The 16,621-nt window shown below is 40.8% G+C and overlaps 1 protein-coding gene across 6 annotated transcripts in view; it reads left to right on the top strand.

Moving 5' to 3' along the window:
- The window catches only part of P4HA1 (prolyl 4-hydroxylase subunit alpha 1), a 36,184-nt gene extending 20,348 nt beyond the window's left edge, over window positions 1–15,836 (top strand). The window contains exons 9-15 of one of the 6 annotated variants that reach the window (XM_080621912.1): window positions 913–983; window positions 7,742–7,841; window positions 9,653–9,827; window positions 11,685–11,746; window positions 12,243–12,311; window positions 12,975–13,071; window positions 13,584–15,836. In XM_080621912.1, the coding sequence (XP_080478038.1) occupies window positions 913–983; window positions 7,742–7,841; window positions 9,653–9,827; window positions 11,685–11,746; window positions 12,243–12,311; window positions 12,975–13,071; window positions 13,584–13,654 (645 nt within the window). In that variant the 3' untranslated portion in view covers window positions 13,655–15,836. Of the gene's footprint in view, window positions 1–912; window positions 984–2,147; window positions 2,219–7,741; window positions 7,842–9,652; window positions 9,828–11,680; window positions 11,747–12,242; window positions 12,312–12,974; window positions 13,072–13,583 lie in introns of all 6 variants that reach the window. The other 5 variants (XM_080621916.1, XM_080621915.1, XM_080621911.1 and 2 more) reach the window with 5 other exon arrangements.
- Window positions 15,837–16,621: the final 785 nt, after the last annotated feature.

Genomic DNA, 16,621 nt, shown 5'->3' on the forward strand with positions numbered 1-16,621 from the left:
TTCCTAGTACCTTTTCTTGTTAGTAGGCATGGAGAGGCCTTGATTTAGTTCATTTATTTTAACAATAGAAACATACTTTGAATTGTTTGGGATTTAGTATGCCATTTTGCGTCTCTTCCAAAATTTGGGCTCTGTGGCTGAATCTTTCCAATTATGAATGATGGAGAGTGTCTGATAGTACATGAACCAAGTTAAAAGGCATGCATAAGGTTCCTAATCAGTGTTGATGTAGGTGGGATGGTGTCAAGTGAATGCAGCAGCACTTGGTAAGAAAGGTGTTGAATCAAGAGTTCTGGCACTGTGTAATTTAGGAATACAATGTAAATGCGTCTATGGATTAAGCAATTAGTTTGTGTTAGCAGGTAGTGTTAAAGGAGTTCAGTGCTGCTTGTGTTGTAAAAAAAAATAAAAAAGGTAGAGTTTTATTCATCTTTCGCTTATATGAGATCAGTGTTGCCTGGATTCAATTTAACTGTAGAACTCATCTTACATGTGCAAGACAGAGTGCTAACAAAGGCCCAGTTGTACACATGCCATAACATTGTACTGCTTCCAGCAATATGAAGGAAATGAAAGCTTCTAGTTTACTTTATTCAGGCGACCGTTCTTCTTGCTACAGAAATGGAAACATTACTTCCAGAAAACTTGATCTTCTCTAATGCTCTGTTTAAAAATAAAAATAAACCAAACAGAACACACCTCTCTTGTAGTAAAACTGGAGACCCTCCCTCCTTCCCCATCACTGGGGGATGAATTTCCACCCCTTTCATAAAAGAAAACCCACTGCAAAATGTGACTGAGTGGCTTGTGTGGCGGCTTGCGTGACATTTCCCCTTAGGCTTCTGAATGGTCGGATTGCTGTGATGCAATATGTGCTTTGTAATGCAACTATTCTGATGGTTCGCTTCACAGCTGAGGCGAGCCACCATTTCAAACCCCATAACAGGAGCCTTGGAGACGGCACATTACAGAATTAGCAAAAGGTAAGAGAGCTCTGCCAGATGTTTTGGGCCTGTAATGAGTGAGTAGATTCTGCTCATTATGGGGAAAAAAGAGGTGGTCTAAAAAGACAACTTTGGCTTTGACGTCCACCACTTTATTACATGCAGATTTGTAACAGGCTGTTAGTGCTGAGTTTCTCAGTCTTTTCCTTCAGCTAGAAGTTCTGGGAGTGCATTTTGATTTTTTTTCTTGGTCACCTTCTCAGTGTGTGTTCTCAAATGATGATCTGTACAAGAAGCAGGTTTCTACAATCAATATTAGGAAGTACATGATGCTACAAAGCCTTCAGCAGAATACAGTTTGTTTGGGTTTTTTGTTTTGATTTTTTTAATATTCCCCTTGCTTTTCTCACCAACCAAAAATTTTTCTCCCTTTCCTTGTAAAAACTAGCAGACCACTTAAAGTGCCTGTGTCTAAGAGGTGCTTTGAGGCCTTACTGTGCACGACAGCTGGAGTGGCAATCAAAAAACAGTGGTTCATTAGTCACACAGCAGCATTTCGTTGTCAGAGATAATCCAATGCTCCTGTCTGGGCTCTTTTACTTCTTGCCTGACACCAGGCTGGCAGAACACAAGCTTGTTTTCACTCAGCTCCTGGTTCTTTCCAGCTTGTCTATTAAGTACTATGAGTCTTGATTTTAGCCAACGTTTTCCAAAATTGGCTTGCTTTAAAAGAAACCATCTGCCCCCCAGATGTCCTTTCTCCCTTCTGGCACACACCACCCCTCCTCCCCTCCCCCCCCCCCCCCCCCCATTTTCAATAGTGGTGATTAAAGATTGGCCACATATTCCATCAGTGTTAAACCAAAATTCTGGAAGGAGTTAAACTTCTGGTGGAGAGGAGTTGTCTGTGAAACTCAGCACCATAAATTACTTGCAGAAAGTCTCTAGTTGGAAACAAAAAAAAAAAAGAAAGGAAAAAATACAAAGGGAGGAAAAAAGTGAAAGGACAATCTCACCAAATTTTTCCAACCAATTTGTTTTGATTTGGACATGGCAGCTACAGCTTCTGTTGCCCTTCTAATATTGCTAATTTAAGAGCATTGCATACCATCCAGACCAATCGGAACCCTTTCAAACACCTGTGGCTTGGCAAAGAAAGCAGCCTAATAGGTGGGTAAGCCCTTGTCCTTTCTCTTTTTGTAGCTGAGCCGTGCTACTGTTCATGACCCTGAGACTGGGAAACTGACCACAGCCCATTACAGAGTCTCTAAGAGGTAAGGGGAACATCTGCCAAAGGTATACTCACTCTGAGGAAGTCTGTTCTGGGACTGTACTGCTTCATCTCTAAATGTGGGGCAAATAGGGATTTTTGCATAACTTTTCTATTCTTAGTCTCTCTAGAAAAAAGAGAATAGCCTAAAGCAAACTAAGCTCTCATATAACAAAGCAACTGGTCTGCTGAAAGTAGCTCTAAATGTTAGTGGTAGCCAAGATGGAAGTGCCCTTTTCTGCTTAGCATGGCTTGTCTAGTGTAACTGATATACTAAAATGTTAGTGCAGCATGGGGTTCTGCTTACACTAACAAACTGTGGAAAAGTCTGCCTGGGTAGCTCACCCCTACCTCTAAACTTTGGCACTTGCTTAAAACTAGGCACTCATGAGCTGCTGTGATTCATGGGAATAGTGCAAAATAAAGCTAGTTGATAACTTTAGAGAATTTCCTTTTTTAAATTACTGAAAAAGAAAACTAGTATTCTTTCAGCTTCTTTGAACCAAAACCCTGACATTTGAATGGCTAGTAGCTTAAGGGTTTTATCTTCTTAAAGAAATTCGTAGCTAAATAAAAGTGCTGCAAAACACTGGATCACAAAAATTGATTGATTTAGGAATTACTGTAACTCAGGGAAACTAGAAAACTAATAGTAGTTGAAGTCTGATCCTTAAAGCTACATTTGTTAGAAGCAGTGGCAAGTTGAAAATGCTTATTTTTATATGCTGAAAACAGCCTTGCACCTTCAGCAGCCAGCAGGTCACCTTACTCATCAGAGTGTGTGCAAGGTAGTGCAAGTCCTTTGGAAATTGTCTGGTGAGCACTTAAATGTTTGCTCTTTAAAACTATCTCCAAAGGCCCCCTCCAGAATGGCTTCAGAAACATACATCTTCCTGTTTGACATGTGTTGCATTTAATTTTTAGGGTTTGTTTAATTTTAAAGTCTGTTCATGTCTTATCTGTCTTGATTATTTGTCGCTGCATATTTTAAAAGCATTGATTCAGTCTTGGGATTTGTACTCTGTGACACACAGATGCTCTGGGGCATTTACTGAAGACACTTGTTAATCCTCATGGATTTCTGTCAAACTTAATGTGCTAATAATAGGAATTAGAAAAGGTGACCAGGTCACTAGTTGAAATTGAGATGCGTAATTGTCCCTTGTTTAAATATGTGATCCTTAGTTAAAAAAGAAAAAAAAAAAAAAAACAACCAAAAACAAAACCCAAAACCTTTATAGTTTCAATTTTTCATTAGTGGGAAGTGTTATGCCTTGAGACTACTGCTGATGCCACAGTTGATATGGACTTAGAATTGTAAAGAAACATAGAAGTAAATGGGGCATAGCACATTGTAAAGTTAGTGGAGACAATTTTTTGAGGGTAGGAACAGCTTTCAGAGTGGAGGGAGACTTCCCCTTCTCACAGTTCCCTTTGTTGCATTCCTCCCTGTGCAGATTGTTTAAGATATATATACTTTTCAAGAGAAATTGACACCTAAATCTATAGTAGCAGGTAAAAGCCACTCTCAAAATCCCCAAGCCAGGCCGCTTGAGAAGGATCACGTTATTAATGCTGGATCACTAAACTTCCCCTGCAGAACCACTGGTAGAAATATCTTGCTGTTAGAGCTGTTTTAGCTGGTTTGGATTTCAAATGAACCTTTGCTTCTGGAAACCAAAAAATGCTTGCTTTATTTTTTTAATAGAGGACTGCCTTCCCCCCTCCAGCATTCTTTCCTAGTAAATGCACTTCTAAATTACAGCATTCCTCTCTTTGAGAAGACTACTGTTCACTGTGCAGTACGTGGCAGGCTGTATAAAAGGGGGCACCTTGCCAGCAGTACTAGGAGCACCATCAAGCTGTGCTGTGTATGGTACCAGAATAAACTCGGCCACTCTGACACTGCTTTTAAAGAAGCTGCTGGCATTTTTTTCTCTCTCCTCCCAGCAGCCAGTTGGAGCTTGCAGCCTGTAATGTTAGTTTCCACTTCAGAAATAAAAGTCCCTGTTGCGTCTCTACTAGTACTTTTTACATACATTTCAGAAAGTTTTTTTTAACATAAATGCCAGTATTTCCTGTGACCAGTGACTGCACAAAAGCAGCATTGAAATACTCTGTTGCCAGGCTGGTATATCTGAGAGTAAGAGCATAGCCTTTATAATATCTGGTACTAGACTGACTAGTACAGTTGGAGAAGATGAGCTTTTGGGTGTGATGCCCTTGTATGTGATTTAGCTCTGGAAAGTTGCCTATTTTTTTTCCTGATATACTGATTAGTCTAAAATTGCCTCTGCATGTAGGTATTGTGCTATAAAAATCTCTAATAAGATACCTGATACAAGAGTGTAAGAGGGAGGAGTAAATGCAATTACTGCTAGCTGTGTAATGAATATAAAAGTTCTTAAAAAAACAGATCTGTGTGAGAAAGAAGAAAAGCCAATCCCCCAGTGTGAATTCAGCATGCGAATGATACTGTTTCAATTTCTGTAACATTAGCATAGTTCATGGGTGTGTTTTTACAAAGCCAAGTGGCACACCAAAGTAATATGCCTTTGTAGTCAGGGAATTTTGGGTTTTGGTGTGGTGTAGTTATTAAGGAAATACCAAATCTTCCTGGAAGTCAAGTCACATCTTAAGCTACCATGCTTATGACTTCCCAGAAGTAAGCTTGTCCCTTCTTGGTATGATGTTTTCTGCTCTTAGTGGAGTCAAAGGTGTCATCTGGTCAAAAATATGACAAAATGGTGCTCATACAAATTATTCTTTCAGATGAGCAACTTAATTTAACGAATGTATATTGAAGAATAGAGCTCTGTGCATTTACTGCATCATGCTGAACCTTGAACTATGCATATATTAAAAAAAAGGTTGCTGAGCACAGTTCAAGGAGGCTGCTTATTCTGCCCGGCGGGGGAGTCTCTTTTTATAGACAAGAGCAGGAGAAAAGACTCCTTTGTATGAAGGAATACCTAAATGGCTCTAAATGGTCTTGAACTAGGCGCACACTCTACTTTGATGTCAGTAGAGGACCGTGGCTTTGACTAGCAACAAAGAAGGACAATGTCAGACAGATTGTTATAACCTGCGAAGGCCACTAGGCAAAGCCTGCAAGTTAGGAGAAGCCCCCTATTGTGCATCCTAAATGCCACAGACACAGAGACCTCCTGATACTGGACAATCAGTGCAAGGTTCTGCAAGCTCTCCTGAGTTCTTTGCCCTTATGGAAAGCAGCTTTCATGATACTTTCAGGGTTAAATCACACTGTAACTCTTCATAGGAAACTTCAGAACTACAGGTCTCCCCCTAAGTTCGGTAGACAGCCTGGCACTTGGAAGATGGTTTCAGTTCCCCGTTTCCTTAACCTTTCATAGACTTTGTGTCCTAGCCTAATTAGTTTTATTTCTGAAATACATATAGTACTTTCTCTTCATGAAAGGATGTAGTATTCTCCCTGTTGAAAGCATTAATTGCAGCTCTAAATAGCCAACATGGTAAGAATGCATGCTTTTTTATTACTTTCGTGGTTTTTTTTTTGTTTTGGGTTGTTGGTTTGTTTTGGTTTTTTTTTATTTCAATCCTTTATGTGTAGACTGGACAGAAGTAGCAAGAGCCTACCCTTTGAAGCTGGTGGTTGTTGGGGCTTTTCTTGTGTATTAAGTGATGTTAGGATTGCTTGTGAGTTTTAAGTGTTCAACATGGCTGCATAGCATGCGGCTGCAAAGCTGTTTTTGTGTGTATGTGTGTGTGCTTCATATAAATAGTCTTTCTTCTACCACCTTAAATGAGATTGCATTGTAACACTTCCTTTATACTAACAGTGTTTGGAAATGGATGAATATGTGTTTGTGCAAGTCTGTCTTCTTCTTTTTATCTGTAGTTCATTTGTCATTACAAAAAAAAAAAAAGCTTGTAGAGATTCTGTAACCTGTGTCAGTGCCTTGTGTCACGTGTCATGCTACTGTTCCTCCCATGCACAGTATTTCATTCGTTTGGGGTTTTTTAATACAAATTTTACGTTAAAGAAAACCATTTTAGCATAGATGTAGAAGTTAATTTGAGTAGAAATACTACGATGTACTTGCCAGCAGGTATTTCTGTCTAACGAACAGTCTTGTAAAAGTAGCAGGAACCTCTGATGAGCTGAGTCAGATGCTAGAAAAAAGGTAGAACTAGCTGTTTCCATTGACCCGCAACAAGGGCAAAAATGGGACCCAAATCATCAGTATTATTATCCATATTAGTGACTAGTAGGAGGCTGCCAAAGTGAATAAAGAGGAGGACCACAAAGGTGTAGTGAGCGTGCCAAGAGAAGGAAAAGAGGCCTGGTTGAAAATGAAGGTGTGTTGGCTAGAATAGGATGAATAAAGCAGCAAGAAAAACAAGCAACAGGTGAGCAGATGAGTGGGTAGATGAAATAGTTGTATTTTGAAAGAAAAAAAATACTTGTAAAGAGATGAAAAATGCCTGTGTGTTTGTTTCCATGTAAGCAACTGGATGTGTTCATGGCTGGTAAGGGTCCAGCAGGAATGCACAGAGCTGCGGTTATACTAAGCTTGTGCCTTTTTCTGCCAAATGACCACCACTGTTCTGGGTATGTGGCTACTTCTGGCTGGCACAGCTGCTTCCCAGTCACACAGCTTTCAAGAATGAGCAACCACATAAAATAGAAAATGCCACACTGGGTCTGGGTGATGGCAGTGATTTTCATGTAGAACTGTTGCTCTAGCTATGCATACCTTTCTCTGCTAAGTAGTTTGCCGGTTATTTTAAATGTGGTATTTCTAGCTGAAAAGTTCTAATATATGGTAGGAGGCAGACATTTTGAAGATGCCTTTGGCCCTGTGAGCTGACCTTTCATATTTATATAAATAAAAATTGGGGTTAAATACCAAATTTGAAATAAGCTGTTCTGGTAGAAAATGTTCAACAGGTAAAATGGTGAATAATTTTATGCATTATTTGTTTTATTGTTTTCATGATGATTTTTAGTACCATTGCACAGGTGTAAGTAATGTGAAAGGACAGATCACAATGTGCTTGCCTGTAAGTGTATGACATGCAAGAGTCAAGTTACAATCACATAGACTCAGCATATGCTAAGTAAAGTAACTCGCCTGTTCCTCTCTCAAGTGTTGCTTCAAAATGCATCCAGTGTGCAGTCGAAATTAGCTGTTTGGAATGGGTAAGAGCAAAACTGGTATTTTTTCTCTAAAACAGCTTCAAGCAGATTTCACTGGTTGGAATGTTCTTGTCAGCCATTTGATAGTCCAGTATGGGAATTAAGGCACTTGGGTTTAGAGCTTCATTAAACAAGTGTTATAAATGTTTCTTTCTAGAAAACATGTTTATTAAATGCAGGCCTTCATAATGCCCTGGGAATATTTCTGATCATCATACCAAATTCTTGAAAGCTATGAAAAAATAATCTCAAATTCCAGGTACTTCCAAATGTTGCTTTTGTGCTGCCAGCTTACTGCCAATTACTACCGTATTTTATTAATTGTTTTTTTCCCCTCCTACTTAGTGCTTGGTTGTCTGGATATGAAAGCCCTGTAGTATCTCGCATTAACACAAGGATACAGGACCTAACAGGACTTGATGTCTCCACAGCAGAGGAACTACAGGTAAACTGTTAGGACAAGCATGGTAGCAAATGCCACTTGGCATTTCATTTTGGCTGGCTTTATGTGCAGCGCCATGCTCACTCAGGTGAGGTGGCCACAAAAGCTCATTCAGCCCAAAGGCAGCTGATGTCATGGCTGGTTTGAATTGAGGCCATGGGAGGAATGTGTGGTTTTTTTACAGGGAGGAAGAAACAAAGTTGTCTTTACTTTAGTGTGAATGGCTTTCTATTACTGGAGGGAAACAGTAATAACTGAAACTCCTGACATTTATTGAAGTGGATGTGTAAATCTTTTTTATGCTAGTAAAAGTGAATTTTATTGCTGCTGCTACTACTACTGTGGTGATAATAAAAGTTTAGCTTGTCTGATACTTACAGAAAGGGGGAGAGAATGGGTGTTTACGTTTGCCATCCCATCCTTGGTCCTAGAAGGCCAACATGATTAAGGGAGTGGAACATCTCCCTTATGAGGAGAGGCTGAGGGAGCTGGGTCTCTTTAGCTTGGAGAAGAGGAGACTGAGGGGTGACCTCATCAATGTTTACAAATACGTAAAGGGTGAGTGTCAGGATGACGGAGCCAGGCTTTTCTCAGTGATGTCCAGTGATAGGACAAGGGGTAATGGGTGTAAACTGGAGCATAAGAGGTTCCATGTGAACATCAGGAAAAACTTCTTTACTGTGAGAGTGACAGAGCACTGGAACAGGTTGCCCAGGGAGGTTGTGGAGTCTCCTACGTTGGAGATATTCAAGGCCCGGCTGGACAAGTTCCTGTGTGATGTATTCTAGATTACCCTGCTCTTGCAGGGAGGGTTGGACTAGATGATCTTTTGAGGTCCCTTCCAACCCTTGGGATTCTGTGATTCTGTAATGTGGGAAAGACTGTACTGTAACTTGAGTAAATTTTATTTTAGAAGTATTTACATTTATTCATTTGCTTGAGGCTTTTAAATGAGTAGCTGCTTCACTCATTCTGAGGAAGCACAAATACCTAGAAAGTGATTCCTGAAAGCTGTTGTGCTACTGTGCTATTCTGTCAAGACTCCTGATGATAAAATGCCCAAGCATCTGGTTGAAAATTGAGGTTATATATACATAGATTTAAAAATAAAATAAAAATTGGTCAGCAAAAGCGACAATGGATCCTCTTTATTGAAAGACATCAAAAAGTGATTTAAACTTTATACAGTACCATGACCTGTTTTGAAGAGAATAGAGCCTGTGAAGTTTCTATAGAAGAAAAGCATTTTTGTACCTTTGGGAAGTACCACAGATTGCTTACCTGGACTATGCTCCATCTTGTAGTGCCAGTCTTGGATGTGCTGCTGCTTTTGTAGCCAAACACTTTGGGGCTCCTTGGAATCTGTAGCTGTCCAGGTCTTCAGGAGTTTCATGGTCAGGTTCTATGCCCTGGAAGTCATTAGATCAGAGAGCAGCAGGCACTCAGTAATGGGGGGATAATGTCTTTACCTGTTCAGCTGGGGGTGAATGAAGAGCCTTCAAGGAAAGGTGACTCCTGGGGAAGATTGAGCTGTGGCTTTACTGGGAGCTAGTGTCCAGCTGAGAACTGCAAAGGTAGACTGAAGGGCTGAGACACTAAAGCTCAGAGTCGGGTTCTTTCTGGCTGTGTGAAGTCAGAGCTATTTGTGAATAAACCCAGTAGGATTTTGCTGCACAGTTCAGCTGACAGCAGTTGGCAATTTCCTGTGGCTTGATTTTTAAACTTCGTGTGTCAAAAGGTTATAAATGATGGTCAAATTGTTGTCTGGATAAAACAGAGCTTTACTAGATTTTGTGCTTCTCCTTTCACTGTAGGTAGCCAACTATGGAGTAGGAGGCCAGTATGAGCCTCATTTTGATTTTGGAAGGGTAAGTCCTATTTTCTGTTTCCATCTCTTTCTTCTTCACAAGAACTGTGTTTCTCTTTTTCAGGTGGCAAATTATGGAGTGGGAGGACAGTATGAACCCCACTTTGACTTTGCACGGGCAAGTAAAGAGATGGAGGAGAGATAGTCACCTGGTGAAGCCAGCCGCTCGGCTGTGGCACAGTTTTTATTCTTTAATGTGTATTAAATTTTGTGGCTCTTCAACTTTTCTGATCTTTGGTAGCAGAGAAAGCCCTCTAAACCACCAGCTGAATCCATAAACATTTTGTCGTCATGTAAACATCACAAAGAAACAAGGTTTTTCTTCAAAAATATAATTAAAAAAAAATTATTCTGAAGAGAGGAAAGGGCATTAGCTTTATTTTAAATCTGAGGAAATGTTTTAAGTATTCTGGCTGACCAAGGCACTGGCCATGTAAAGGCATATTGTTTAAAATCAGTGAAGTATATACAGCTAAACTGGGTGAGAGCTTATAATGCCCTCCTCTATGAGAAAGGCTTTGTTGGCAGTGTAGGAAAACTTTCATTGCTGTTTCTGTATAGGCCTGCAATGTTGAGAGAGAACCTTACCCCAGAGCTGAGACACAGCTACTGTTGAAGAGATTTTGAAAATACAAGTGCTCTGTTATTGTAGTTGAAAATACAAGTGCTCTGTTATTGTAGTTCCCATGTTGATTGCTAGCAGAATCCTGAAAACTGGAAGAAGCTTACTGAGGTCTTCTCATCTCACCATCCTGAATTTTTATTTATTTTATTTAAATTCCCAAACTATTCCAGCTTAAAATGCAGACTGCTGGAAATAATGCCACTGAATTCAGTTGGTTATTTATTGGGCATACTTGTGTGTGATTTAATGCCTTCAGATTAACCTCACACTGTGAGTCCAAGCCACCAACTATTAATCAGAATCTCTGCTCTATAAGCACATGCTCAAAAGCATTGCAAATGATTAACAGTTTTTGTTTGGAAATGCATGGGTTAATTTCTGGAGTAATGATTGCTGGAATTTTAGCACACTCAAATAGTGGTCACAGAGGGTGGGTTCTAGAAGTAAAAATAGAAGTGTGACAAAAGTTAGTATTACAACCCATCAAAATTGGGTTCTTACCAATTAAGTGAAAAACCCTCTTAATTACCGCAAACCTTGTAACTTGGCTAGTTACAAGCTCTGCTGAGGCACACTCAGCTTCCTCCCTCCATCCCACCCATAATGAAAGAGCAACAGTAACCTGCACATGCTGGAGTGTGGTGAGGAGGGGGGCCACACCACATGTGTTCTCATGTGTTTAGGCAGGAATGTACCTTACTCCTGTTGAAAGCTTCAGGAACAGCTGCCACAGACACCCTGCAGCTGGGGTAGCACAGTGCTTAATGCATCACTCAGTGGATTTTTAACAGCATTCTAAAATACCTTTGTGGTCTAGGGAGGAGTGCAGAATGCAGAGGGCCAGCTAGGCGAGCAGCAGCCTGCCTGGCACAGATCAGAAAGGCAGGAGCAGGAAAGGGGGTGAGTGCCACAAAGGCAGAGCCACCCCTAACAGAGCAAAGTTGGCAGCTGCCCTCAGGGCATGCCTGGAGCCACCCCTGCAGCATTGCTCTGCAGTAGCACAGTTCGCAGTGAATGTGGGACTGAAGGGCTGCCCATGCTCATCTTGGCCAAGGACAAGAAGGGATAAGTGAGCGTAATTAAATAAGTTTGTGGCTGTGAAGAGGGTTTATATACTCAGACAGTAGAGTTGTTCTTTATCATTAGCAGTTTGGGCTTATGCCCTCCCTGTCCTACAGAATTTTAAAATGACTAGTTTACTTAAATTAATAGGTACATATTGTATTCTCCCCTCCTTCCAAATAGGGGGATTGAATTAATTTTTCTGCATGAGTTTGTCTGCAGCTGTGCGTCATTGGCTCCTCTCAAGAATCAAAATGAAATGCTTACTAAATTTGCTTTTATTCACAGAAAGATGAGCCAGATGCTTTTAAGGAATTGGGAACAGGCAACAGAATTGCTACTTGGTTGTTTTATGTAAGTGATATATTTCTGCCATGTGTCAGTGCCAAAAAAAAAAAAATCTATCACTGCATATTCTATACCACTGAATGATTTTGTTATGTTTTTTTACTCAAGTGACTTGCAAATGAGGGCAGCCGCTATCTTCATGGTGATGCATACAGGGCATCTTCTTACCCATATATAATAGTTCTTCTATATGTTCATAAGGAGGCTTTTCCTCTTCAAAGTTCAGCATCAGCTTAAACTGTTTGACTATCTATTAATTTTTGTATCTGCATTGGCATTTGTAGCATGTTCATTGCCAAAGTACTTGAGCATGTAACATTCAGGCTAGCTGTTGCATTGGAACACAGTGGGTGGGTTGCAGCCTTTTTCAAGGCCGTTAATCGTGCAGCCTTTGCTCACTAAATGGGAGGCAGAAATAAAGTTTAGCAACCTAATTGTGATTTGCTAATCTGTGAGAATGTGTCAGCTAGCAATTTACCTGTGCCTTTTCCCACCTTTTCAGATGAGCGATGTGTCAGCAGGGGGAGCTACTGTCTTTCCTGAAGTAGGAGCTAGTGTGTGGCCTATAAAGGTAAGCAGGGCTTTTTATCCAGTGTAACCACTCCTTTCTCCACCTACTCAAAAATATAACAGATATACAAACGTTTAAAAAGAAGCTTTACAATGAGTTTATGTAAAGAAGGTTAGAGCCCTGTTCACGGAAGCACAGAGGTACTTAATTGTAAGTGGAGCAACTAGAGTAGTACTAGTGATACCAAGGGCCTCACTGTTCTGCCTGTTAATGCATAGTTATGTTTTAGACTTAACTGCTTCTGATGTATAGGCTTTGCAAAACATGACAGTACTCCGATCTGTAAGCAGGTTTAGTCTTGAGGCATCTCCCTGAAGTTGCAAGTTCATGTTAAGTTTTTACCTCTCAGCAGGGTTCCTAATAATGTCTGGCTTTGCTGGCCTGCTGCTCATTTTTACTAAATCATCTTGCATTATAAAACCAGTCAGAGTCGAATGAAACTGGCTTAGGGTTTAATTAAAAATAACAGCCAATAATATATAGACACAAAATGAGTCAAAGGAGACCCATTCCTTAGGAAAGCAAATGTTAGAATATGGAAAAAAGCCTTGCATTTAAAAGGAATGTCTGAAATACATACCTTTGCCTCATTGTTACGTGAGTGAGTGTGAAAGTGTGTCTCACACAGAGCAAAATGTTAAGGGTTTCCACTGCCATTTCCAGGGAACAGCTGTATTCTGGTACAATCTCTTTCCAAGTGGAGAAGGAGATTACAGCACACGGCATGCAGCCTGCCCAGTACTAGTTGGAAACAAATGGGGTAAGTACCACTCATGTTGTTCTCGCTGCTAGCGAACAGCCTGGAGGTCTGGAGCTTTATCGGTGGGTTGTCTTGGTTTTCTTTTTGCTCTGCACTTCATGGTGGAATAAAAAGCAGCCAGAAATTAGGTCATTTACGGAATCATAGAATAGCTTTTTATAAAGAAGTATTTTGTAGCTATGTCTACTTCAGATGTTACATTTTATGTATGGTATATAGTAGCATCTTCTGTTATATATGTATAAATTATCTATAAATATATATAATGCTATATCTGCTTCAGTAGTCTTTTGCAGTTTTGCAGCTACTGGAAGTTTTTTTCCATCTCAGATTCATTGGGAAGTTTTTTTCTATCTTGGATTTATTAGACCAACTTCACATTTGTTTGTGTTTTTATAGGAAAATTAAGATAATCCTGTGCTTAACTGAAAGCTGCCAATAGCATATATTTAGCTTAAATAGAAGCACAAGCTAACCAGGGACAGTGATCAAATACCTTTATATCTTTGCAGTATCCAATAAGTGGCTCCATGAGCGGGGACAGGAATTCCGAAGGCCGTGCACTTTATCAGAGTTGGAATGATGCAGACTTGTCCTTCGGCTCTTCTGTATTCAGTCTGTGTAAAATGCACACATCTCCTACAGTTTACAATTGACTAACACTCCACTCCAGGTTCAGTCTTCAACTACACCGGTGTTTCATCTGTGGACAAAACAAATATGCTTTTAGTTCCCTTAAAATACCCCCTTAAGGTTTTATGAACAGAATATATTAAGGTCTATGAGTGTTACAAAAAGAAAAGAAAAAAAAGACAAAATAGAGATCCGTGCCCCAGCCAGCAGTGGTGTTGTATGTGGTGTTCCCTTCACCGGCACCCCTCTGATCAGCATGGAAAGCCAGTTGACTGCTCAGAGTCCTACTCTGTTGATCTTCTAAGGGTGGGATGGTTTAATGGGAGAGCTCCCTTCTAAGGAGGGCTGAATTAAACCAGTTTGTATTCTTCAATTCCCAGACATTCGACTCCTTGCTCTTCTAGAGTGCCTGACCACTGCTGTTGAGAACTGCAGGCATGGTTTGTGTTTATCCAGGGAACAGGTTATTACCATGTTTTAGTGTGGTTTTCAACTTCCACAAAAGCCCCAGTTTTTAAACTTCCTTCTCAGCTTCTGTGTGGGGAATTCAGCAGTTGCACTGCATAGATGAGATGCTTCAGCAGTGTTGTCTCAAACACATGCCTGCATCAGAGCAGCCTGACAGTTTCAGCCCATCTTCCCTCCATTCTTCTTTATTTTTTATATGTTTGTCCACATAAAGAAATGCTGCTTCTATTCTGTCTTAGTAGTAAACTTTTACATCTGTTCCTTGCGCAGTGGGGATGGGAATGTTACCATCTTCGTGAATCAGAATAGTTGTGCCTTAGCGCACTGGAATTTTTAATTGGTTATGAGACTTCAGGTGATGAGGTAACACATAGTCACCCAGAATAGAATACAGTGCTCTCCACAATCATCCTCCCATTTTCCAAGGCTTTGTGGGAAATATATGGCCCTATTTATAATCCTAAATCTTTTTTAGGTGCTTTTTGTTCTGCAAATGTTTTTCCTGGCTGCAGATGCTGAATGCAGGCCACTGCAGTGACATGCATTTAGTCACAGGGCAGCTGCTTGCACAGGATGCCAGAGATTCTGCCTTCTCTGGGTGGTTTGGTCTTGCTCCACTGCAGGAGATTGCCTCCACTGCATCCACACTCCTCGCATTATCACTGGCACTTGGGAGTGAGGAAGCGCTGGGAAGGGGCCTCCTCTGGAGGCTCTGATGCGGCTCATTTCACTGCTGCTCATCCCACCAGCCAGGGCTGGAGTCACTCTGATTCATGCCACCCACACAGGAAAAGAGTCCCCAGAGTGCCCTCACTTCTCTGCCAGTTCTCACTGGAAGAACTCACCCCAGTGACTGTCAGGGACCTTAGTTTGTGATGACTCATCCTTACACTGAGATGAAGTTGAAATCTCTGAGGGAGACTAGGTTGTGGCTGCTTTAGCTGTTGAACTTCTGTTCTGCGCATCAGATTCCTGTGGGAACAATAACTGCAGTCCCCATATACCTCCCAGCATGGGAAGAACTAAACAGGGTGGGTTGAGGCTTGCTTTCCTAAGCCCTTTCTCTTCAACAGCAGGGGTTTTGGCAAAATGTCTAAATATTCCACTAGCACGAGGATAAGAACCCAAGTGAGTGGCACCAGGCATACCGGAACAGTCAGATTTTCTGTATGATGGTGGTTTTGCTTATTTAGGGGTGAAGCCTGAAGTCTTTACCAAGGAATAAATTCCAGTTTCAGCTAATTGGATTTTCTGCCTCAATACAGTCTTGAAAGTTGAGCCAAAATGTATATGGAACCAACTGTTAGCATGTTAGAAATACCTCGGGAATACTGAGAATGCAGTTTAAGGTACTAGAATTTGAGAAACTGCATACTTTGAGAAGACACTTTAAAATCTTTGCTGGAAAACACAGTGTCAGATTTCTACTGAGCCTGTTAGGCATGGGACCTATGGAACTGCTTATCCTTAGCCCTGCACCTTCTTGCATTTCACCTGTGCTTTTGGCAGGTGTGGAACAAAGTGCATCCAGCACTTAAGAAAACAAATAAAAATTAAAATCAGAAATAGTTTCCACCTTATGTCTGTACTTCTCTTTCATATTCAGAACAGCTGGTACACCAGAGCAGTCTGATACAAATAGATTCACTGAAGAAATGGGTTATCAGAGCATATTTTGATCACTGAATTGTAATAATTAAAACCCAAACCTGTAACATCTCTACTTTCCTGAATTTTCTCTCTTCGACACAGTGTCATCTCCATTCCTGTCTGTGGTCTCTTCTTTCCCATATTTTTTACTTAAGCTCCAAACAAAGGTAACCACAGCTGCAGGTGAGTCCTGCCACTTTCCTGCAAGGAGAATAGTAGAGCAAGCAGTGAGGTGTTGGGAATCTGGCCTTTGGGGCACTCATTTTCACTCTGTAGCTCTGAAGCATCTATAACTGCTTTTGGAAAAGCCAGTCCTGCAAGTCAAGGAGCACAAAAAAATCCATGTGTTACCACTGTGACCACATTTAGAAAGCCTTTGGCTTTGCCATCACAGAATTTTTTTTTTCCCCTTCCTAAAGTGAGCAGAGGAGTTACTTGGCACATAAAAATAATGAAAAGTTACAAATTGCAGAGTTTACCTGAGGTAAGCAAGAAATACTGAATTAAAAGTGTCAGTGTGACTGCTTGAAGTGCTGCTGTAGTGGAAGAAACACTGTGGCCTCCTGCATGTTGAGTGAAGAAAGGAACGGTTGAACCACAGAGAAATCACAGGTTTAATATATTAAGCAGTGAGGTTTTTTCCTCCCATCTCTCTTGAACTGGCACTAAAACCTGAAAAGCTTGAGAGAAGCTCTGCAACCTCTGGGGAAGTTTAATCAACGGTTCCCTCCCTCACCTCAGCCATCAGCAAGTACCTCTGGTCTTAAACAGCATTTTAGGAATGGTCTCTAGGAAGCAT

Source organism: Psittacula echo (genome assembly GCF_963264785.1).
Source record: "Psittacula echo genome assembly, chromosome: 6".
NCBI classification, from domain to species: domain Eukaryota; kingdom Metazoa; phylum Chordata; class Aves; order Psittaciformes; family Psittacidae; genus Psittacula; species Psittacula echo.